The 26,114-nt window shown below is 39.6% G+C and overlaps 1 protein-coding gene across 1 annotated transcript; it reads left to right on the top strand.

Annotated features, from left to right (window-relative positions):
• The first annotated feature begins 4 nt into the window (after window positions 1–4).
• Window positions 5–26,089, top strand: LOC134848507 (mucolipin-3-like). Its single transcript, XM_063865988.1, has 12 exons — window positions 5–920; window positions 3,941–4,212; window positions 11,647–11,834; window positions 11,954–12,126; window positions 19,319–19,524; window positions 19,634–19,745; window positions 20,099–20,223; window positions 20,320–20,574; window positions 20,651–20,773; window positions 21,383–21,583; window positions 21,654–21,802; window positions 25,845–26,089. Exons 1-12 carry the CDS (start codon window positions 137–139, stop codon window positions 25,885–25,887), a joined length of 2,631 nt encoding a protein of 876 aa, XP_063722058.1. The 5' UTR covers window positions 5–136; the 3' UTR covers window positions 25,888–26,089.
• The last annotated feature ends 25 nt before the right edge of the window (window positions 26,090–26,114 follow it).

The following is a 26,114-nucleotide window of genomic DNA, read 5'->3' as shown; positions in this document are numbered from 1 at the left end:
CTTAGTCAGTTTGTACTGCCAAATACAAATATTGAGTTATATTCCACCTCAGGCAAGAAATCGTATATGAATTAACAATATTTGCCTTCATTGGCTTGTTTTGGTTTGATATTAAATTTAAGACATTTGAAAGTGGATGGTTGAATCTACGATGAAGAGGATGATTGGAAAGAGCATCAACAGGACAGAGGGTGATATGGAGCAGGAGGACAGACGCCCCCTCACCAACCAAGGGGAAGATGAGGAGGAGGAGGAGAAGGGGGAGGGAGAACGGAAGGATTATCAGTCCAGAAGAGTAGTCCAGGAGACAAGAAAGAAGAAGAGTGGTGACAACTGTTCGTCGTCGTCCTCCTCTTCCATTCCCAACATAACCAACAGTGAGTTCCCCAACCCCCTTCCCCACAATTACGGCAGCATACACACCCCCTCCTCCTCCCGGCCACTGACGACGACAACGGGGCCGGGTGTCGACTTGGATGGGGGCACATCGGGTGCCAATGGGAATACAATGGGGGAAGAAAGGAGAGGAAGATCGAACAGTGACAGCAGACTGAGACCCTCTCACAGTCAGACGGGGACGGCGGGACAGAGTGTGGATAGGGACTACTGTCACTTGTTCAGCGGCGGCGGCGGCAGAAGAGGGGCAGAGGAAGGAGGAGGGAGCAGCAGTGTGTACAAGCGGATGCGAAGCAACGAGGGACGCTCCATGTCATTCACTCGGGCAACATCCGAGGGCATTGGGGCGCGACAAGACAGCACTGGCCATCTCACGTGCAGTCCAGCCGTGTCCCTGAGCAGTGCTTCCAAGACTGCTTCCAAACTGAAGATGCCGACCAACATGCACTTCCACAGCAGGGATTTGAGGAAGGAGTTGGACATGTTCAGCACACAGATGCTCAGTCGCAGTGGCACTTTATCAGGTGACGACACACTAGCAACAGTAGACACAACACACTTCAGGCTGTCAATCAATTCAGCCACACACTTTTTCATTTCAAACCACTTTCTCAACCACAAATCCGTTTCTGTCTCAATTATCTCCACTGCACGCGTGTTTCCAACTTGCCACTACGCATCTAAACATTTTGACTTCTGTAAAAATGAGCTAGTGCCGAATGATAACTTCTGTATGGCAATCGAATCAAATTATTAACTAGTTGATCATACCTTATGCAAGAATTGTAAAACTAGCCACAACAACATCTTTGAGCCAGCTATGTTTACTTTTCTGTTCCCACTTCCGAAGAAAGTGAGGAATATATATGCTCGGGATGGTTTTTTTTTATTCAGAATGATTTTAGAAGAGTATGCTCGCACTAGATTAAAGTGCGGATTTGCAGCGTTCTAAATTCCTTCCAAATTGAATTCGTTCCAAATTAAATTGAGACACGCTATAATTGGTCTTATTAATTCCATAAACGACTCATATTTCAACACTTTGATATTGTCAGCCTAAAGGCTACTCTATGTACGGCATTGCAAGGCAACCCTATGCACTACTTCATCATATAAAAATAAGATCTACCCACTAAGGCAAGAAGGGCATCGACGAAAAGCATATTAAAGTCGCCAAAACTATATATTACGTCGATCCTAACTAGTATTATGGAAAATTGGATGTAATTGACAAATACTGTATGAACCAATCTGAATCGAGAAGACCTAAATAATCCAAAATAAATAATAGTTATTTTTTTAATTTCTTCTTTGTATCGATTCTGATTGGTTGAAACAGTATTTGTCTAAATACTGACGAGTCTGAACACGCGGTTGTCTAAATACTGCTATAAAACCACAATTAATGTTCATTTGAGCTTTCTTAAATGCAAATCAAATTTTCACATGCTACAACTGCACAATTTATGCATTTCAAAAATGTTTTTCAAGTATTCGGATTAATGTTTTAACAAAGAGGCGACGCGGAGCTTCCCACCACTTGCGACAACACAAAAAAAAGTTTAAGAAAAATGAAAAATGTAGGCGAACCAAATTTTTCGTATAACTATGAAGGATACCTAGGGCTCAGCTAAAGCTGGATGTACGTATTTGATATTTTCTGAATTTATTATTCTGATGCGGTACCAAATGCGTTATTTCAAAAATTAGATTTTGCCCAGAACCTTGGTTGTTTCTCTACTAAATTGAATGAGGAGAGTAAAAATTTCAGATTCTGGAATTTTCCCAAAAACATAACATTTCTATAACAAAAAAGTAACCATTTCTGTAGGAAAAATTCCTGTAACCGCTTCATTCGATTGAACTTTTTATCTCAGATTTGACGAGTCGTTTTTTGAAAATTGAAAAAATTTCTAAAAAAACAGTCGACGTTCAAAAACTTGACTTTCCGAAATCCGTAACTTTTTTCTGCTAAAAGCAGGTCGTAGCCGGAAAACTAGAGAAAATCCCCAAAATCGGGTTTCTCGATTATGCACTTAATCTGATTATTGGCGCGATAATTTTCGAGTAGAGCCACAAGCAATCTGCGCTCCCCTGTTGATAGAAGGTTGTAGTTGTGCCATTTGCAGACAGGCTAGGCTGTCTGTGGAGTCCACCACTGGAAGGCGGCACATCTGAAAACAACTAACAACAACAACTAGCAATTGGGCTACTAACATGAATAACCGTAGTCTCAAAATTTGCGAACACGGTCGAATTCTCAAAACTCAACCTGTTCTGTCGATTAAACCTAAGATTTCAGATTTGACTGGAAAGTTATCGAGAAAACCCCCAAAACGGTGAAAAAATCAGATAGTTGACAATTGAACTGAATTTTTTGCAAAAAAAGGATAACATTTTCCGAAGGATCTAAAAAAAAAATTGAGAAAAATCCAATCACAAACAATTTCATAATACCTGTTTTTATCGAACAGGAACTATAGGCAAACATGCTAGCAAGACATCTGAAATTCAAATCAGAAACTGAACAATTTTACAAAGCAGAAACAATGCCGACAATCTAGCTGTTAAAAAAGCAAAAGTAATGGTTGTATACAATCATAAAATAATGAATTTTGATTTGTTGAAGTAACAAAACACTTGCGATACAAAACAATTCAGAAAAAGAAAAAAAATCGAAAAAATTGATCTAGGTCGAAAAGACAATAGAACAAGAAATAAGCATCGGGAGATAATGTACCCAGCGGTAAAAACTCAATAAGCCGATAGGGTCAATAAGCCACTAAAATCATATTGACCGTATTAACTCGCAATAAGGTCACTAAATCATTAAAAATAGACCTAAAATCATTTGTACAGAATAATTTTTTCAACGAAAAAAAAGAAAATATACGAAGTCAAGTTTAGTAAAAAAATATATATAAAAAAATAACTATTCTGTAAGAAAATTTTAAAAAATACTTCTACAATATGACAACTAAGCCGACAAAACATAAGCACACCTTAAAAAGCTGACATTTTTTTTTCAAAAACGGACTATTTCCCGTTTGAAAAAATACAGGTACTGTCAGATTCAAACCCAAGACCCTTGGATTCCCAGGCGTATTCGTTACCTCCACACTAAGTGTGCCGAAGACGCCTAGAAACTGAATTCAATATGAACCAAGACACCAATTGATTCTGTTATACAAGCTAATCGCAAGCGTTATCAAATAAGGGAAGATAACGATGAAGCTGTGTTGCCTCTTTTGCAAAACCCAATTCACGTTTTAAAAACTTGCGCTTAAAATCGCTAAGTCAAATCAAAGAAAAAAAATTGGGATAATTTTGTGGTAGAATTTCAATTTTGGAACACTTTGTCAAGAGGACACTAAAGTCTGGGACAAAAACGTCTAAGCAGCAATAAAAATACTACCGCAATTGTTATCATTTGAACTGTGGTCGATTTACTGAAAACCTCTGAGAATTCACATTCAAATGCTTTTACTATTTTTCTACATGATTAACTTAAGCAGGCCAAGTATAATTGTTGCTGTGTTTGCAGGGAGACAGAGGAGCAGTAGCAGTGGCAATGGGAGTGGCACTAGTAGCTGTAGTGGGACTTCGAGGAGTGAGGGGGAGACTTCATTCAGCAATGAGGGCAGCAGCCACTACCTCAACACATTCAACGAGGCAGAGTGGGATTCGTTCGTGGACAAGATCAGACATGTGTTGCGTCTCCACTTCCTCACCCCCTGGCAGAAGTGGAGTGTGAGGGGACTGCTGCCCCTCAGGGCCACCATCCAACTCATATCAGTCATCATATTCTCCATACAGGTACAAGTAACCCCCACGTACGCGTACAGATAGATACAGAGACACCACACCGCACTACTCTTACTCTTATGATCACAATCACAATCACACCTCCAAACATGCGAAATTATTAGCCGCCCAGATTGTTAACAGACAACTACCTGGCAAAAACCTTGATAAAATGCACTAAATGGTCTAAATGTTGTAATCCAATTCACCAACAGTGCCTGACTGCATCAGGTGTCTAGCTTAGCCGATGGAAACAGAAAATTAAACAAAATAAGCCAGAAAGACGAATTTATTGAATATTGTTTACATTGCCGCAAAAATGTCAGCATGATTAATTCGTTGACGATTAGTCTATTATAAAGTTTTATTAAACTCATCGAATAAATTGCTCAAGTTCACACTAAGAGATCATCAAATGGGGGCCAGTGTTTTGGTTTTGCGCGGTGTGTGGTTTAGCAGAACATTAGATAGGTAATGATTCAATGAGTTGTGTTGGGTGTTGAGTAGCAATTTGAGCAGAAGAAAAGTCTGTGCTGCTGGTTGGTTGAACTCAGCTCACTGCAACTGGACAGATCCAGCCGCAGCAGTGACACCATATGCTATATTTAGAGCAGCGGATCAAGCCATTAGACGGTACGCATATGTAACACAGCGGAAGCGTATCATTGCAAGCTAGTGAAGATAAATGAGACAAAAAATAATAACTCGAAAAAGGAATAATTGAAAAAAATGAACACTTTTTTTGAACAAATGGAAACTTCGATTTCAGAAAAACGAGAAACACAACCACCAGTATTAAATAAGCTTTAAGTGTTTACCGAGTAGCCACTAAGTCGACAATACGTGGATAGTATATGATCACCATTAATCCGATCGAACATAAGCCGAAACTATTTAGGGCGAATAAAACTTTTCAGCAAAGGAAAATATACCACGTCAGTGCTAGTATATTTACAAATTACAGGAGCAAATCAACAACACTTAAAACTTCAATGAAAACTGATTGCAGCACGAGAAAAACTCGGTGATGTGGCAACTAAGCAGACAAACGAACGCCCGACAACTCATTTCTTCGAGAAAAAAAACTTTCATACGTACTGACAAAAAAAACAAGATCTTGCCGGGACTCGGGCTTGGAGCTTATGGTGCTAAGTGGATGGGAGCTTGAAGTTGTTGGAGTTCGATAAGAAAGCAAGTTCAATTTCTTTCAGATTTGTAAAAGTTGTTTAAACGAGAAAGAGAATGCCGATTGCAAAAGTTTGCGGTTACGAGACACTTGCTGTCGCAAATGTAATCAGTGGGGTCCTGCACTTGATTCCATGAGGGAAACTAGTAATTATGGTCGCGCTGCCACTCTCGAGGAGGAGGTGAGTTGAATGTATTTGCAAAATTATGTTGGCCCCAGTACACTAATCGGAATATCCTCATCTGGAACCTTCTAACTAAAGCAGCTATGGGATTATATTATAAAGTGTAGATTTGGTGATTCTACTGTATTCCATGTTATGGTAACCTGAGCGTAAGGTTGAGTCGCCATTAAATTAAGTAGAAGAGAAAACAAAGTGTAAATTTCTAAATGGTTCATTCTTCGAAGATATCGTCCCTCCTACGCCAGAAAATAAAATTTGACAAAACCGGGGAGCCCTCCGCCCCAAAAAAATCGGAACTAAGAAAGCTAACGTTATGAAATTCAAAGGAGCGATACTAGAGATGACTTGTCCTGGGCATACTAAAACGGGACCCCTCAGACCCTTGGGGGGCAAGTGATAACGGTCCCCGGAAGTGTAAATGGCCCTATCAGAACTCGGTAACTAGCGGTTATAATAGACTCAAATTCTAGCATGTTGTAGGCCTAGTTGAGGGAAGTTTAAGTTTAGAACCCCAGACCCCCACTTCCGGTTTTATGCCCTAAGTAAACAAACCCACCCGTAACTTCCGGAAGTCGTTTCTCGGCCACCGATGAGCGCAGGGAGTTGAAACTTGGAGGGATGATAGGTAGTGGCAAGTTAAATCTTGTATTATAAGTTGAGCCAAATCCAGCGGTTAGATCGGAAACTATTAGCACTTGGAAAACCACCCCTTAAACCGGAAATAGGCAATTTACGCGAAATAATGAGCAAGGGCATATTGATTTTATGGCGGCATTAGATACTACAACTCATCCCCGAAAAAAAGACCCCTAGTGATGAAAACCCTCCGGTGACTCCTCCCGGTGTTTATAGCCTTTTCCCGGAAAAAGTGATAATGGACTTTAGAAATGGGATAAATTAAGAAGTATTAATGGGATATGAATAAAACTTGGTAGTTAGGACCCCCATGGGATTCTGAACCCAAATATGGAAGTTTGACCCCGGTTGACCCCCGGTTGACCTTAAGTTGACCTTTGGGCTTTTTGACCCCAAAATTGCATGGAAAGCACCAAGATTAACACCGGAGAGTGGCGTATTCCCCAGTACAACGCCTGGAAATGAGAATGGGTCATCTTGCTAAAAAAAATTGGGAGGAAAACTTATATATTGGGAATTAGAGCAGAAGCCGATAGAGATACAGTCATACATGGCAGGCTTGGAGTAGTGGATTTAATTCAAAATGGACTTGGTAAACATTATGTTGAGTTTGACTTGGCGAATGATCTATTAATAGCAATTCAATTAGACTAAAGAAAACTAGTCCCAGAAGAAATTGATAGTAATAAGACGGCGGCATGAGAATTAACTTTTCTAAATAGTATGCATGGACGGGGATTTTACTTGGCTTCCTGGAGGTGACTTTTTCGTTTGAACTACGTTCCCCTGATAGCTAGATGATCGGGATTGGAATAGAGTACAGGTCAAAATCTTAGATGCTTGGAATGAATTAGCTACCCATGAAAAGGGTCTCCCCCTAACACTAGGAGGTCGGAACTTTAACGGGATAACTAAAATAAAGACCTTGGGAGGATAAATGAGTAAACATAGCATGGTTTAGAGGTTAGTTGAACTCGAGGGCTGAAGTCACAGAGTTCAGGAATTGGTTGATTAGAATCTTATGACATTTGTATGCTTCGTCAAATTGTGACAGCTACCGAATACCGGGTATCTAATAAGTGTGAAAATATTGAAAAGAAACCGAAGTTGGCACGTGGCAGAGTTGACAGGAGGAGGGATATAGTCTTAAAACATAAGCGGACGGGTGATTTTGGCGGATGTCAGGACTGATAGGTAATGGCGTGACTTACCTAAGACTAAGTGTAAAGAAAGATAAAGAATTGGAGGGTACCGGTGAGCCTGTAAGAGTCAGAACAGTTGGTAACTACTATTAAGGGTAGTTGGTTCTCCTCAGAGAAGAGAACAGTGTTAGCTACTATTGAGAGTAGTTGGTTCTCAGTCAGAGAAGAGCAATTGATACTGAGAGAGAGTATAGTTGGTTCTCCGTTAGTTAGAGAGAACAATTATTGCTAGTTAGTCAGGTAATTGGTTCTCGGAGTAAGAGACCAGTAGATAGTTAGTTCTCATCGGAGATTCTCAAGAGAGAGAGAGAGAGAGAGAGAGAGAGAGAGAGAGAGAGAGAGAATAGTTAGTGTTAGTGGAGTTAGTTGGAAGTTAATTGCAATTAGGCAATTTGGCCGATAAATCGCGGATCCTACCCTTTGAATTGATTATTAGATTATATCCTGGCCACTCAGAGCCTTCTGTAATTGGACATATAATCATCTAAATTAATTTATCGTTGAAAATTCTTGCGATTGTATCGAGTAGACGAAGATTATCTACAAAATAACCCTTTCGGGATTGTAGATAGTAGTGAATCTCGGTCGCCCCACTGAATTCACTGCCCAAGGGACGACATGGCGGTGTCGTTAGGAAGGAGAGAACGAACCTAGAGAAGAAATCCCCTAAATCTACATAAAGCCTGAAAATTGACTTTTAGATGACTTTTAAAAGAACTCTGAACTTGCATGTCTCTTAAGCGTTGAGCTCAACAAACTCGTTAAACATAGCGTCCACCTAAACATGGCGTCTAATAAGACCTAAATCATGGCATTAGCGTCGTTCACTGGTTATATAAAGGAAGGCTGAAACATGCTTCTGGTGAAAAGCTGTTTTAAAAACGTTTACACATTTATTTTCACGTCAACTTTGGTAGAAAACATCATGAATCACTTTGCGTAGACCGTAAACAAAATCAACTCGATCACAATCAACTAAAACAAAACTAGTCGCCAATGTAGCTGCAAAAAACATATTAAAATGCGAATGGATAGTGTCGAGTTAAACTTCCAGGTGCAGCTGTGAGATGAGATATGTGGACACTTTCTCCATGTGCAACTCAGTTAGGCCGTGCAAAATCAGACTAGTCACGTGACCAATTGCTCTTTTACACAGAGTGCAGGAGAACTTCTCGTGCTTGTTGGGAGGATCTGGGCCGGGGCGGTTGGCATGAAGGAGAGCATCGTGCATGGTGTCAAATTCGATCTTGCAACTTTTGCATCTCAACATTCCTCCTACAGCAACTGAGTTTAGCCCACGCCAAATCTTATGGCAACGCAAATCCGCAAACGGATCCCCACCTCGCTTCTTATTGTTGAATTTGGTCAAGTGTTTAAAAATTTGACTCTCCAAAAACTGGTTTTGACACTGATTACATTTGTACAGAGAATACCGAACTGATTCCTTGTTCTCCGCATGTTTGCCACTCAATGTGTGTTTCTTAATTGACAAATCTCGCGAACACTCAAACTCAACATCACAGCACATGCACGTCAGCGAGTGCACCTTTCTAGGGGCATTTTCCTTGTCCTTACTTCCATCTCCATCTTCCCGGTCGAAACTACTCACACTTTTCGCCAGTCGCCCTCGTTTCAATCGTTTTTGCCGAGGAGCATTTCGCCTCGCTTGTACCATCAGTGCACTTGCTGCTGCCTTTCTGTTCAGACCAGCCTTGGCCTCTCCTTCCTCATTCGGTCCAATTGCAGCTTCTCCTCCTCCTTCCTCTTCCTTCTTTCTCCTCCCATCTAACACGTGTGCGCTCTTCAGATGCTCAAAGTGGAGAGGGGACAACAGATTGAGACTCACCATTTTCTCCACATGCTCCATCGAGTTCAGATGATGCTGCATCTGCTCACTTCTCTCGTTGCCACAAAACTGACACAGCCAACATCTGTTACAAGTTGCCATCTTCACTTATGCAATGAGCTGCCTGCGCCCCTAGAGAAGATTGAATCCCAAACTCAAAGATACTCAAAAACAATTGAAACCTGAAAGTAAATATCCACTCATTAACTCCCATATTCCCAGATAAAAACAACTTGCGCCACTGCAGCAGTCTCTCACCCGACTGTAGTGTTTAATCTAAACGGCTCCTGTTTTTACTTATAATCTAAACCGCTAATTTCTCATCGTATCAATTAAACAGCATTGAACATAACACAATCAAAAAGAAGGAACATAATTGAACATAACACAATCAAATCTCTGAGTGGACAGCTAATGAACCCACATGGATTGCTAGATGCTGCCCTCAATTCAAAGACATAGTTGACAACCAAAATTAACTGTTAAATTTGAAAACGACTAAATCATTAGAAAAATCATTATAATAAAAAAAATTTCAACACATTGCGAGAACACGACAAAAAGCAGCTCTGTAAAGTGCAAAAAAAATAATTAGAAATAGGCCTCGAATTGGTAAAATTTCGGCCACCTCTGAGATTCGAACCTGTGCCCTTGCGATTAAGAATCTCACACATTAACCACTCGGCCACGGAAGCTTAATAGTCACTAGACACAAGCCACAAAAAAAGCTGAGAGACAGATGCTATTCCACAAAAGTAAAATCTTTTAATGAACACTTTTATTCGCTTAAGAGTTAGGTTGGAAAAAAAGGAAGGTTCTTAATAACACACTGAACTGATCGCAAGTGTAGAAGATTATTTGACGAAAGATGCATACATTTCAGTAGTGTGTTTCATACTATTTCAGTACTGCAAATGAAAGACGATTGGCTGCCTAACAGTAGGTTCATATAATGATCAGTTTTCAAACATAGCCAGCAGATAGTTAGAACAGAGTTAAAGAACGCAAGAAAACAGAAAGAAACTGAATTCATTTTAAAAAAAACGGTCAATTTTCGAATTTCAGAGTAAAAAAAACTAAAAACTATACAGCCTTAAGGCTCTTTGAATTGCAAGACGAATTAATGATTGATACTTTTTGAGAAAACTGGATTAATAGGTACAGTTTCATATTTGGAGAGCACAATTTACCAAACTTTTAGCAGATGAGCTTACATTGATCTCGAAAATGCATATATACATATGTGCACTCATAAATACATCAAAATGTACGAATGCACATCTGTAGTTATTTGATTATTTTAAGACATTTTCCTGAAAAAATTAACAAACAAATAAATCGCCACGACTATATAAAAGTCTTCACTAAGTTCAGTGACTTTGTAAAATTCGAAAAAGACCTCTATGTACTAAATGTACCTCATCCTTAGAGCCCCCATGACACCAATAGAATTGAATGAGACTTGTTGGACGTTGGTTACCCAACTGAGCTCAAGCAGCAGTAACAAGTCCAAGCTTTCAACATAATTGGTCATAATCCTGTAAAAAATTTCCCCAAAATAATTCAGTAAAAAATTCAAACCTCGTTCAAACCTCGACCAATTTTGTATAACCAAACACAGCTAACCGAAAGTTGGAAAAGAGTCAATGGACACTCGGTAACAGAAAAAAAACTGACTTGTTTTTCTAAAAAAATCATCTTTCAAATTTCAAAGTTAAAAAAATTGATGGCAATAAAACTCTTTTATTTGCAAAAACAATTTATGATTGAGTTTTTTTATTAAAACTGACTCAATTCAAGGAAACTGGGTCAATGGGAAAAATTTCCTTTCAACCAAGTTTCCCTTCCTTTCAACCAAGGAAATGAAGTGAACTGAAGAAGAAACCAAAAGTCAAACCGCGAAAAATCAAACTGCAGCATGAACAATTTTCCTGAAAAAAAATTGGAAAAAAACATCACGATCTATAAATCATATCTTCATTGACTCTTAATTGAAATGATGCTTTTTGTACATCAAAAAAAGCAAATAAAATCTTTGTATGGAATTGAAATGATGTTTAGAGGGGGTTTATCACGATGACTCATTCAATACCAAACGACGTTTCCTTATTTTAAAAGAACAATAGAAGCCAAAATCCCTTCTAACTTGAAGTAATCGGAACAGTAATTATTCAGATAACTTTAAGTTATCTTATAAATGAGCTTTTGAATTTAGCGGTTAACTCATTCACATGCTTTAACTCTCTGGCCAAACGAAGTAACCCTCTTTGGGACTTCTATAAATCTATTTTCGTTCGACCAGTCCTAAATGTTTTCCGAAGGCGCTTTCGGTGCGCCATTATCAACCCTAAAAAAGGTGAGCAAACTAAGGTAGTGTTGTGTTGTGAATTAGTTGGTGTTGTATGCGAGCTACCAACAGGAGTACCAGCTGTTCATGGATGAAAACAGTGAAAGTATGCAGCACCTGTTCCTCATGGACTGGGACGAAGACTACACGAACCCAGACCACAAGACACCCTTTCCCTACTCCGTATACAGACCACAACAGATCTCCCAGTACATCCAGTTCGCGGTGGACGAGTGAGTATCCACTCAAAACCACTCACATAAGCTATATCAAATATACAACACATAAACAACACTGACACTGACATAGTTTGAAATGCAACGGTAAACAAGAATGATTTGATTTTATGCAGATACTTCAACTTGGACCCGAAGGCCATTGGAAACTGGACCTTCTGCAACGTGTCCGACCCAGACCAGGTGAGCAGTGAGCCAATCAACATGGAGCTGTGCATCTTCCAGAACAAGTTTAACGACAACAACTCCACCTCACGCACAGTCGAGATAGAGATAGATCCCCACAAGAGTAAGAACAACCCTAGGGACCACACTGAACACTGTGGTACTGTGTAGTACTGTTGCCACAGTAACCTTGAAGAATTATTATTATTAATAACTGTTATGTATTGTTATAACTTATTCAAGGCCAACCTAGCAGGCCTAATGCAACAGTCATTTGGACGGTTGCGAACTAACATGCAGAGAGTTAACAACAAGATCTCTGAACAAAAGATCATTGACAACAAGTTCAAATTAAAGATTTAAACACTTCTGTTTTCACTCATTAACTAAGAACGAAGTATCAGATTATCACATGGCGCAGCCAGCAGGATTCATGTCCCAAGATAACAGAGCAGATATGGGAATTCCTGTATTCTGGACAACGGCAAATTCAGATCCTCCTTGGAACTTCAAGATTTGGTTAGATCAATTCCTATTGGCAGTTACAGTTAAGGAGAGCGTGAATCCTGAATTATTGTTAGAAGAACCGAGAGAAGTTCTGTTGGAGCCGAGGCTAGAGACAAAGCCTTCAGTTGGAGCCGAGGCTAGAGACAAACTGGCGCGGGACAGAGTTCTTTTGGAAAATGAAGAAAGAAGAGCTAGAGGACCAAAGGTTTGTCATAATGTATATTATAATGAGGTACAGAAACGAGTGGCCTCTAGATTGTTCTTAGCGTTGAGAACAGAAGGTAAAAAGAAAATTGTGCAAAAGAATCCACATACAGAAGTTTCAAAGCTAGAATTTCGGGAAATGGTTGCTTTAGCAAAAGTATCATTTGACAAAGCACAGAGTGTTACTTATGAACGTTATAAATTGTTTAATCGAGCGCAGGAAACAGGAGAAACATTAGAAGCAATTCACGCTGCATTAACTGCGCAGGCAGCTAAAGCGGATTTAGGGACACTGGAAGACGAATTAGTTCGTGAGCTATTCATATCGAAAATAAAGAACGTGGTACTGCAAGATACATTAACGTTCGAAACCTTTACACCAGAGGAAGTACTGAAGAGGGCATTGAAATTTGAACAAAGCAAACAGACAACAGGCATTTCAAAAATCAAAAACAATGACTGCAGGTGCAGGTCAGGCTCATGAAACAATGAAAATAAAACAAGAACCGATCATGAATGTGGGGAATAAGAGCACAAATAGTCGGAGACAATCGAGAGAACCGTAAAAGAAGAGAGCACCATCTGACAGGAGAGAGGGAAGAAACTCTATGGATACAAAAACGTGTACTCGATGTGGTCGGCTATTTGAAGAAGGTCATTTGAAGAAATGTCCGGCCATGGGCAAAACATGTAAAAATTGTTCCAAATCAAATCATTTTGCAAAAATGTGTAGGTCACAACAAGTAAATGAAATTGCTGAAAAACGTCTAGCTCGGATGAAGAGGGTAATTTGATTCAGTCTTTTGACTCATGCGATGAGTTTGAAATAAAGGCAATAGAATCGGATATTTCGTCGATGGAGAAGATGGATGAATATATAAAACAGCAATCGAAACGAAAAATAAATGTTGGGGATAGCGGTAAAGACATACAAAAGGTCGATATTCGCAGGAACCCTCGATCACAACAGATAAAGTCGTTAAAAGCATTAGTCAGAATTGATCACCAAATTATCAATATGACTATTGACACCGGTAGTCCAGTATCGTTCTTAAATTGGGCGACAGCAAAACAAATTCTAGAGTCTTCCAAAAATACGAAGTTTATTCCACGGGAGAATCTAAATTTGACAGCTCAATTTGTAGACTACAATAAACAGCCAAATAACATTTTGGGAGCAATTACCACAACCATCCGTTCGGCAGGGTGGGAAGTAGTGGGGCCATCATTTCTGATCACAGAACGACGCACAAGATGCATATTGGGGCTGGACTTACAGAGCAAAGTGGGGATACACACAACACAAAAGCTGGCACCAAGAGATAAGACGAGGTTTGATGTGCCACTGTGCGAACAGTCAGAAGGTTGGAAAAACAAATTTTATAGTAAATTTAAGGACCTTTTTGATCGTCAGGGTTGCTCGAAAAATCATGTTGTCAGTACAAAGTTCAAATATCCACTTTGTCCATTACAAGAGAAAGGGAGAAGGATCCCAATACACATCCAGGAAAAGGTACATGAACAAATGGAAAAACTGTTAAAAGAAGGGCATATAAAACGTCTGGACAAATATACTAGCGATTGTTTTATAGCACCAATTGTAATCACAGTGAAAAAAGATGATTCTTTAAAGCTGGCTTTAGATGCGAAACCTATCAACAGGCAGTTGTTCAAAAACAAATATCAAATGCCTAATGTTGACGAGTTATTGGATGGGGTTAGTCAGATAGTAACAGCAAATACAAACGGTACTTTTTATTTCTCGGTATTAGACTTGAAAGACGCGTACAGCCAAATAAGGTTGACTGCAGAGACAGCAAAACAATGCAACTTTAACATCATAGGCGGACAGGCCATTGAAATGCACAGGTTTCTCACTGGATTCTATTGGCTTGCGGACATGCCAGCAGAGTTCCAAAAAGCCATGGATCGAACGTTAAATCATTCGAAAAACACGATCTGTTTCCTGGATGATATACTTGTTGTATCTAAAGGGAGTGAACAAGAACATGAAAAACTGATTATGAACGTTTTCGAAAAATTCGACAGAGAAAATCTGGCATTGAAACTGTCAAAATGTGAATTTTTTGAAAATGAGGTGAATTGGCTGGGGCACATGTTATTGTCAGAAGGCATTTCACCAAAAATAACAAAAACGGAAGCGAAATTGAAGCTCAGCCCGCCAAAATCACTTAAACAACTTAGGTCATTTATAGGTAGCATAAATCATCTGGCTAAATTCATCCCAAACGCGGCTAGTTTAACAGAAAAACTTAGACACCTTTTGCGAGAAGAGAATGAGAAAAAGAAACTTAGTGTGAAAATTCAAGTTAAAAAATTGGAATGTGGGGAAGAACATTCGGAAATATTCGAATCGATAAAAACAGCGGTTGCAAATATAACTAAAATTCATTATTATGACCCTAAGATGGCTACTAGAGTAAAATCTGACGCTAGCCATAATGGGTTAGGCGCAACGTTAGAACAACAAAGAGCCGAGGGGGATTGGGTACCAATTGCATTCGCGTCGAGGTATTTGAACATTCAAGAAAAGAAATACTCGACGAATGAGTTGGAACTGTTAGCAGTAGTATGGTCCGTTGATCGATTTAAACACTGTTTGTTAGGGAAAGAATTCGTGATAGCCACAGACCATAAAGCGTTGGTTTCAGCGTTAGATGAAAACAAGTCAAACAAAACCTATCAATCTCGGTAGAATAGATGGGTCGATAGATTGTTGCCTGATCAATTTAAAGTTGTTCATATACCGGGAAGGGATATGGGCATTGTGGATTATTTGTCTAGAGACACTAATGGCGAACCGTGGCCAGAGTCAGAATTAGATGAAAAATTCGTAGTCACATCGATAGAAAGTTTTCATAGAGCTCTCGACTGTTTACACAGTCAACTGAGTGATCACGATGGGCTCGACAGGAACGAAAACTGAATAGAGTGCGTCAAAACAGTAGACGTCATCCAACAGTTGCTATGGCAACCAAAATTGACGAAAACGAACAGGGCACGACCGGAACGAAAACGAAACAAGTTCGCGATCGATTAAACGAGAAACCTGTGAAAAACCAGAGATCAGTTTATCTCAAAGTTGTCATTCAATACAGTCGGTTGAAAAATCAAAAATAAGTCACAAAAATTCATCAGTTCACACTAGAACCAGAAATAGAAAGTGTTTCGAAATCAGAGCAATGAAAACAGGCGAAAATTTGAACAGCGGAAAGGGGAGAAAGGTAGTCAGAATACAGGAACGGAGTAGCCTCGATACATTGACGGAGATGTCACAGAAACAACATTCCAACGGACTAGAACTATCCAGCATAATCCCAATAAGTCGGATTCAGAAAATTCAGACTCAGATGGCATGCCACAGGTGGAATGGAGAGCAATGAACCGGTACATCCAGGCGGACACTGGAAACAGCGGCCAATCAACATCTACGGTTGCAACAGCACAAGTTTCGTTCTGGAAAATTATACGGGGGGGGGGGGAAGATACGACAAGCCAAGATCAATGACGGAGTCAGAAGCAATCTCGTCAATGCAGAGCCCAAGAGCACTACTGGAGAATAAAACAAGGGACGATGAAAGAATAGGACAAGTAGTTGAAGTGGATCTTTACGGGGAGAGCACAGAAGACAGGGAAGTCAGTCCGGAAGTTAGTGTCAGTCCGGAAGTTAGGGTCGTCCGGAAGTTAGTGTCGTGGAAGTTAGTGGATGGATAGGCTAAGAAGGGTGGTGGAGCGTAATGATAGACAAGGATTTGAGCTTATGGGGCCATACACCAACCCTCTGTGGCACCAGATGTCCGTGGTCGACGACTGTCTACTGGTGGACAACCGATTAGCAGTACCGGATAAACTGAGACATGCTGTGCTTCGACAAATCCACCAGGGCCATCCCGGTCAGGAGGCAATGTTAGAGGTGTCCAATTATTTGTGGTGGCCACATATGCATAAGGACATAGTCAACCTGGCCGAGGAGTGTAGAAGTTGCACTCGTTATGGTAAGAACGCTAAAAATATAATTCCGAAAAAATCGGCAAAACCACTTCCACTGCTGACGCGGCCGGGGCAAGAATTGCAATTAGATTATGCAGGCCCACTCGAAGATCATAAGGGAAAGAAGATATATTTGTTGGTTGCTATTGATAGATACTCTAAGTTTCTGTCAGTTAAAGTCACGAAATCCACTGGGGGAAAAGCAACGATAAAAACTTTTCGTACCTAAATTGATACACATGGAATACCGGAGTCGATTAAAACGGATCAGTTTTCTGGGTTTAAAGAAAAAGCGATGAAAAAATTCTGCACAGAAAATAAAATTACACAAAAGTTCTGTCCGGTGGGTGATCATCGAGGGTGCGGTCTGGTAGAGCGAACGATACAGACCCTTAAACGAAGACTGGGAGTCATACTATTAGATGAAAACGTACAATCGATAAAACTTTGCTTCAGTACAATCATTAGAAATTTAAATTGGAATAAACAGAAAACGATAAAAGTGTCACCATTTGAAGCACACTTTGGTCGATTGCCCAAAACTGAATTTAAAATTTTGAGGGATAAATTCATTAACGAGTCTGATCGTTTAGATAAAGAACATCTGGAACGATCTGCATTAACAGCTTCTCAATTGAAAAGACGCATAGACCAATCAAGGGATAATGTGAAGATCATTCGAAAAGGACAAAATAGTCGTGACGTCAGTCCATTGTTTCTACGAAATACGGCCGCCGCAAAAGAACGAGCAAGAGCTAAGGAGTTGAAACAATTGCTGGAGGCAAATGCGAGATGGAACGCCACCCGGAGAGACAAATCGGCTAACGATTTGAGACGAATCGTTGATGAGACCAGCACCATAAATCCGGAACTCAGGAAAGAATTGTTATATTCGTGGGAACGAGGATTTATCGAAGATAAACAAAGTGCAGAGACGGATAATTGGTCAGGTAATTTCCTTCGCAAACACAAACAACGGAAAAGTGGAAAGGCTTTGACAATACCACTCAAAGGAAAAATTGTGGCAGAGACACCCTCGACTGTAAAGACAGCTGCAGGTGCAGTTTATAGGAAAAGTGATATAGCGAAATCTAAAGTATTCATACCGTCTACTGTGAGCGGGTCCGAAAAGAAAAGAAGTCCAACGGGGGAGGAGCCGAGAACTAAACAGCAGAAGACAGTTCGAGAGTATGAAGAGGCTGATAGTGAATCAGCGGAGGAAAATGATATGGAAGACCAGTGGCAGTGCATTAAAGTACCAACTGAAGTAGATCTACGGATAAATTCCGAAATAGTCCGACTATAGTAACTCCGAAGGACACGGAGACGGCCGGTGGTTTGAACTTATGTGGGAAAAGGAATAAACCGAATAGAGCAGGACCCACGGTGCAGAATCAAAAGAGCAAAATGGGTAAGCCTACAGCGCAAGAAGTCCGAAAACTAAAAGCTGTTAAAACAGCAGCGAAGGTTAAAGAGCGAGACACTGTTGACAACGATCCCCCAGCGTCATCAACCCCAAAGAAGGTCCCAGGGAGTAAACGCATTACGCGGCAGACTAAAGAAAGAGAAATACTGGATACATTCCAGAACAAGGATATGACACCAGGGGAATGGGACGAACTCGCAGAACAGGTACTGACCAGGGGGGTTCAAAACGAAGCCGAACAAATACTCACACAACAGGCGGTCTCAGTGGATGATTGTCCTCCACCAGGTTTCTCCGATGAGTGGGACAAGGAAGAGCAGACAACGGTGAGGCGAAGCAATAGGCAGACTAAAAATCAAGGGCCAAAGAGATATGGCAGCACAGTGTCTCATTCGGTAAAACTGATTTCTTGCGAGGACGACGTTTCCGACTTGAATATGGCAGCTCTCGAGGCATAACGGGCGAGACAAGCAGCGATCAAAACTGATGACAGTGAATCAACGAACACGACATTTGACCTATCGGAGCGACATTTATTCAAACGTAGATTTGGTGCCACATCGTTGCACATTACTAAAGCATGGAATGCCGCGAGGAAACAATCGGAATCGGAAAAGAAAAACAAGGAGCAAAAATAAAACTAACCAACATCAAACATTGTTATTAAACTGAGCCTAAAACTCATATTGTATTTTTTAAAAATTTTATATGGTATTATGTAAAATTTTGTTGTTCTTAGGGGAATGTGGTACAGTAACCTTGGAGAATTATTATTATTAATAACTGTTATGTATTGTTATAACTTATTCAAGGCCAACCTAGCAGGCCTAATGCAACAGTCATTTGGACGGTTGCGAACTAACATGCAGAGAGTTAACAACAAGATCTCTGAACAAAAGATCATTGACAAGAAGTTTAAATTAAAGATATAAACTCTTGTTTTCACTCATTAACAAAGAACGAAGTATCCGATTATCACAAACACAAACAACAACAACATGCCACTAACACAGTATTCACAGACTAGGCTACACTACACCTACCTTCCCAATTTATAATACAAGCAGTGATCATGGGCATAGTCTGTGGCTGAACAAGTGGCATCATGCTAGTTCCTGTCTATGTTACTATGTATGATATAGAGACGAGATAGCGTTGTTATTTGCAGCATGCGGCCTCATCTCCTACCCACCTTCCGTGAACACTCCGGACTTCAATCTGACACAGTTCCTGGAGGAGGAGTTCGGAGACTACCACCTAGATCAGAATCTGGCTCTGTTCCAGTCCATCCAGCTCAGGTTCTTCCTCCTCAACCAACACTTTGGGGCACTCAACGTATTCTTCGAGCCCAATTGCTACCGTTTCCAGAACACAGTTAGTTGCCAAGCAATTGCAATGCTCAAGCTTTAAGCAGAAGCAGTTAGATGAACTCATTGCTCATTATTTATGCATGTAGCTTGTCGATATTATGATTGTTGTGTAGATTGTGATTGACAACGAGTACCACACAGGACAGGACCCGGTGTCCATGGACATCCAGAGCGAGACCCTCTCCTGTGCGGACAACAGCAACATCCCAGTCTACTACTTGGACAGTAAACACAAGCAAAAACATACACAACACAACACACACAAACACAGCCGCCCACTCAGTCATTAACGTCATAGTAACTAGAAAACGACATCACTATTATGCAGTAGTTGTTGTTTTGGCAGTAGTTGTTGTTTTGGCACTATTATGCAGTAGTTGTTTTTGGGTTCGGTATTATTGAAGTGCATGTTCTTGCTTTTCACGTCGTTAGAAGATTGTCCATCTGTTTCGACAACTTGCACAGTCACACTATAGCTGCTGCCATGTGCACATGTTGTTGCTTGGCGTTCGTTGGCGTGTGTCCACATGAGGGCTAGTGTGATCTTAGACTACTTATTCCTCCTTCTCTCTTTTTAGACAACGGAGTGGAGTACGTGTATGTGATAGCCAGTGGCTGTCTGGACACCATTGCTATGGCCTGGTCTATATTACTCTTACTCAGCACCTTCAAGTCTGCTCGGCGCAAGTGGATTCTCGGAACGGTCGGTTGTTACATCACAAACGAAGATCGCCGACTCAATTGATGTGTTGTTATCCGTCACCAACTATCACACAACGTACATTTTGTGGTATTTCAGATTGTGCGCAAATTCTGGCTGGTGCACAAGCAGAAGAAGCTCAACATGCACGACCAGCTGGAGTTTGTGGACTTCTGGAACGGGCTGACGATCGTGTCTTGCTGTGCAGAAGTGGTTGGATCTCTAATCAAACTCTTCATCACCACAGAACTCATCAAATCCGGCTATAGCGAGTGCTCCATGTTCCTGGGCCTGGCCGTCATGCTCAGCTACATCGCAGTGCTTCAAAACTTCACTTACAGCTCCAAATTCAATGTAAAGTCAAGTCAAGTCAACAGCCAAAGCACTTTCAACAAGATAAGTGTGGTGACAATATGATCGATCCTTTTAGATTCTGATTCTGGCTCTCAAGATAGCCACCCCTCCTCTCATGCGCTTCGGGGTCTGCATCATCGTCTTCTCCATAGGCAACTCTCTCTTCGCCTGGATTGTATTTGGAGGCTATCACTACAAGGCCAGTCAACACTTTCTATCACGCTTTTACATCCACCATTTTTGATATTTCTAATTTGCAGACGAATATACAAAGAGGCGTACATAACTTACAGTTGGCGGATTAGCGAAACAATTACGATTGATTCAAGTAAAGGGGCAAACCAATGCAGAGCAAGCTTGTTCTGTTGAGGCCAACAACTTGGTTTTGATCAAATATAAGCTCATTTTTGTATATTTTGGATCCAAAAACTCTCCAGTCGTTAGGCACTTTAATCCCGTTTTAATCAATTTCTTGATTTTGTTCACTTTGTGGTGGCTGTCTCTACTTGTGACATGTTCCAATAGCCTCCATAACAGCTACAGAATTAGAAGGAGGATTTTAGATAGAGGACGCCTAATTTAGCTACGCAGCAGCAAAAAAGGAGCAAGTTCAAGATTCCAGTTCCCCAGCAAAAACTAAAATCATATTTTAGCACCTGCTAAAAAAAACTGATCTAATGATCGAATATATCTTTGCACAATTCCTTGTTATTAGAGAAAAAACCTTAAGATCATGATAAATAAACGACATTTCAAAATTATTCAATGTCAGAAAACTCTTTTAATTTCAATTGATTAAATGTTTCAGTTTGAGACCTATGAACGCACAGTGCAGACCATGTTCTCACTTACTAATGGAGACGACATTTTCAACACGTTCTCAGAAATGCATCGCAACAACAACAGAGGAGTCTTCGTCATAAGCCAGTTGTGGATCACTCTATTCACAACTCTCTACATTTGCTTCATCGTCGGACTCATCATCGCGATTGTCTCCGAAACCTACCATGTCTGTAGCCCATACTCCTATACCGCTAATATTTTATATTTTCATTCGCAGAACACACCTTGTTGCTTAGGAGCTGGTGTCTGGGATGCACAAGAACAGGAGTGAAATCGAATTGTTCATGAACGAGAAAAACTCAACGGAGTCTGATTACTTCGAAAAAACCACAACACGAATGGGTTGCCGAGAAGCATTCTGGAGATTCATTAGATGCCAGCAACCGTGCGTATTTTTGAACTTCCGAAATTCTTAAATATCAAGAAAAGTTAACATACCATAACAATAGCAGGTTGAACCGCAATAGTTTGCTTGCTCAATCACTATATATGAAAAAGTTTTAGTATACATGTCTTTTTCAGGTTACGTTCAGGCTAATGATCTCATGGATCTTCTAAACTGACAGCTGTTTTGAATCGAACTTACAATCTTGAAAAAGCATTCTTATTGAAAAACACAATCTGAAAAACACAAAAACACTATCTAACTAATCGGAAACACATTCTAATTGTAAGACGCAATCTGAGACAATATGCAATACAGGTCGCGAACGCTGCCTGTGCACTGGGCACTATTAATGATAAACTACTTTCGAAGAAATTTTTTATTTATAGAGCCAAAGAACAAAAACACAGTCTAGTACACAGAGGCGAAACAGAGCTTCGCAACACTTGCGATCCAAATCAAACATTGCGGTACAAAATAGTGAATGAAAAAAAGACAAGTCAAAACAAAATTGTTGGAAAAAGTTACTAGAAAAAATAACTGGATAAGAGTTGAAAAATAACCGCAGCCAAAAACTCATATTTGTATCGGATGAAACTCGTTAACATCCCTTAAAAAGTAGAAAGCATTTTGTTGTTGTTGTTGTTGGGGATTCACAGCACTGCTGTTGGGATTCTTGGTCCCGGCGTCTTCTCTAAAACAATGTCCACTTGTTTCTGCACGTGATACAATCACAGAATAATTGCCACGTGCACTTTGTCATTTCTGAAAATCTCTCGTTTACAAATTTCCACATCGTGTTTAAAATTCTCGTCTTGAGGCCGATTCGTTTATAAAAATGAATATATGGTTCTAATCGATTTACAATCCTACTGGTTCTGAAAACAAATTCGTTTCTCGCTTTTTCCGTTCTCACTTTTCGCATCTCAAAAATTTCTGTATTTCTAGCCCGTGTGGTTCGCCTGTTTAACACTATTTCATTTCGTTCATTAGAATCAAGACTGGCAAAAAGTAAGATGTTATTTAGCTGGATGAACATGGGCAGGGGTAAAATGTTTAGCAAGCGTAGTTCGTTGATGTACACTCCCGTTTTATTTCCAGTGATCCAACGGATTACTTTCTTTTGAAATCGCTCCAACTGCAATTGATCCCCCCTCGATATATGTGTACATGAGAGTCCGTATAATAACACTGGGAGTATTAGTGACTTATACAGGCCTAACTTTACAAACGTATTTATCTTTGCTGATAGGTTTCTTCTCAGGAGGTACAGTACTTGGTTTGCCTTCTTTAATCTTGTTTCAATGTGTACCTTCCAACTTAAATCGCCCGACACAAAAATTCCCAGATCTTTCACAACCATCGATGTTCCAAGCACTACACCAAAAAGCATAGAGTTAGCGTCTCCGCCCCTAAAACTTACTTTTGCACATTTATCTAGTGCTAATTCCATTTTGTTTTCAGTTACCCACTGCTGAATTTTGTCCAGATCTTCTTGAATTTCAATTGATGTTTTTTTGATGGAAAGTAGTTTAAGATCATCCGCAAAAATATATGGTTCAGAGAATTTGAGTACTTCAGGTAGGTCGTTAATAAAAATGCAAAAGAGCAGTGGTCCTAAAAGTGATCCTTGGGGAACACCACTAGTGACTTCTAAAACTTTTGAGCTGATATTGTCTACTTGTACAAACTGTTTCCTGTTTTTCAAATAGTCATAGAGTACCTCTAACATGCAGCCTCCTATTCCTATAAGTGCAACTTTCTTAAGTAGATCAAAATGCGGAACTTTATCAAAGGCTTTTGCAAAGTCAGTGTAGACTGCTACAATTTCTGCGTTTGAGTCATTGTCAAGCGCTTCATATATTTCTTTCAGGAAAGAGAGCATGTTTGTCAAAACTGATCTACCTTTAGTAAAACCGTGTTGATGTTTCGTCAAATACCAGGCAAAGTAAGGGTACAGGTCTTTGTATATACATTTTTCAAGGACTTTGCTGTCAATATTTAATAGCGATACTGGTCGATAGTTGTTCACCATTTTTCGGTCACCTTTTTTGTGAACAGGAGTAACTGCAGCTGTTTTCCATGAATCAGGTATTTTTCGTAGGCGTTTTACGTTTCTCAAAAGTTTGTTCATCGGTTTGCATATATTGCGGTTCGTTTTCTGAAAAAAGCTAGGTGGCAACCCATTTGGGCCGCGTGACTTTGTTACGTCCAGAGTTGATAAAATCTCACTTACTGTGTTTTTCGATATATCAAAATTCGTTAACAAGGGATTTTCAGATTGAATATCTCTAATACTAAAACTTTCTTTAGGATTAAAAACTGAATGAAAGAAGTCGTTTAGCATGTTGACTTGTTCGTTTGGATTTGTGCTTTCAACTTCATCTTTTATGAGTAACTTAGGAAGACTTGTATGTTTATTCAAGTTCTTTAGGTGTTTAAAAATTACATTAGTGTTCCGTGTTCTAAACAATTCCTCTTGGTAGTTTTTCCTGTCCAATTCCGATGATTCAGTTACTAAATTTTCAAACAGTTTAACTTGTTGTCTTCTGTAGTTGGTCGGTTTGAGTATACATGATTGCCGTTTTGTTTGTAATTTTTTGATCAAATTTGAAGTGCTACTTGTTATCCAAGGTGGAAGTGATTTCCTATGTCTTGTTCTGAGCAGCAGCAGCAACAATTTAGCGAGCAGCAACAAAGGCGACACTTTGGGTCGAAACCTGTTGAGCCGAAATCAAAACTGCTGTCATATAATTCATAAAAATAAAGTGTTTACGAACCATCCAATTGAAACACATGATCCCAAACGGATATATTTTGCATTCAAAATAACGCAAAATAAGTTGACTAAGTCGATATAACAAACTGAAATTGTTTGAATATTTCAAGAAAAAAAAACGAAAAAATTGACAACTCAAAATCAGACATGGTAAATTTAAACTTTTGTGAAATTCAGTTATAGTAAAAACTCTTTACATTGGAACAGAAGCCATGCTTAAAAAAATAAACCAATAAAAACCCTGCCGGATGTGAATCAATAAAAATTAAACCAACAAAATCCCTGCCTCTACTTCCAGATGAAAAAATGGCGTTTAAGAAAAAAACGGAGAATGAACCGAAAGAAACTTGGACGAAAACCAAGAACCTGAAAAAATTAAGATATTTGTTTGCCAAGATAATAACAACTGAAACAGGCTTCAACTTTTTAGTACTTAAGCGATAGTACTTTTATTTAAATTTGAAAGATGAAAATCCTGTAGAGTGAAGATCCTCTAGAAGAAAAGATTTTGTGGACAAAGTTGTTTTAAGGAAGAGAAGTCTAGTACCCGATTGTAATGCCCTTACTCATCGCAAGGGTACTAAGTATCTGATAGAACCGTAGCCTCATATCAGGTCAATCTTTTCGAGTTTGACCTGATATACTCCGAAAGTATACTATACGTTATACTATATCAGACGCCTACGAATATCATGAGAGTATCAAAACATTAAAATGCCAACAAAGAATTTTGGATGAGGAGCAGCACCAGGCTCTACAAAAACCGTCCAGAAACTAGCAGAGAAACTAAGCAAAAGACGGAACGAATCATACTCGGACACAATAAAAATTATATAAGAACAAAATAAAGGTTATGCACTTCTGAGGAGTGCAATCCTCTGCCTTAGGGGGTGCAAAAATCTTAAAAATACATCCAACATAGACAATTATATCTGTGCTATAATCGAGGAGGGTAGATTTTAATTGACAATTCTCTGGATGCATTTAAACCGATTTGATTTATAAAATTTTGCCGATGTATTTAAATAGCGTTGGTACGGCCCCATACAACCTGTGCACGTAACGTCGCATGACGGAAGGGCCCATTTTAACTGACCTTTTTTAATAATTTTCTCTTCCATATCTGAATTGGTGATTCAAAATAGTTTATAATCAATAGAGCCACCAAGATCAAACCAGTTCAAATAACTACCTCTAGTAGGGCTACTGAGCTGAGGAAGACTGTAATAAATACTTAAGAACATAACATTTTTCATGTTTTAGCGGGATTGACTTCGATCGAATGAAGATAACTTTCGAAAAATAACGACTCCAGATTGAGAGAATGGAAAAGATGATAAAAAATGAGCAAAAATTTTCACTCAATATACACAGGTATTTTCTGATCTATAGGCTTCTCAGCCTCTGTCGATCTGCTTCTTCTGTGGACGACCTAATGTTATGATCATATTACAAAATTACATGTGAATCTGATGATTTATATATATAATGACAAGTTTTATTTTGAACTTTTTTTCCCAAATTTTTTCAGCT

Source organism: Symsagittifera roscoffensis, chromosome 6 (genome assembly GCF_963678635.1).
Source record: "Symsagittifera roscoffensis chromosome 6, txSymRosc1.1, whole genome shotgun sequence".
NCBI classification, from domain to species: domain Eukaryota; kingdom Metazoa; phylum Xenacoelomorpha; order Acoela; family Convolutidae; genus Symsagittifera; species Symsagittifera roscoffensis.
Note: the sequence above shows the minus strand (reverse complement) of the source record. Positions and strands in the feature narration are given on the sequence as shown.

Coding starts and splice junctions, on each gene's coding strand:
- LOC134848507 (XM_063865988.1), top strand. CDS start 137: ATGGTTGAATCTACGATGAAGAGGATGATTGGAAAGAGCATCAACAGG. Junction 11,835..11,953: donor ATCCAGTTCGCGGTGGACGA/GTGAGTATCCAC, acceptor GATTTTATGCAG/ATACTTCAACTTGGACCCGA. Junction 19,525..19,633: donor GCTACCGTTTCCAGAACACA/GTTAGTTGCCAA, acceptor ATTGTTGTGTAG/ATTGTGATTGACAACGAGTA.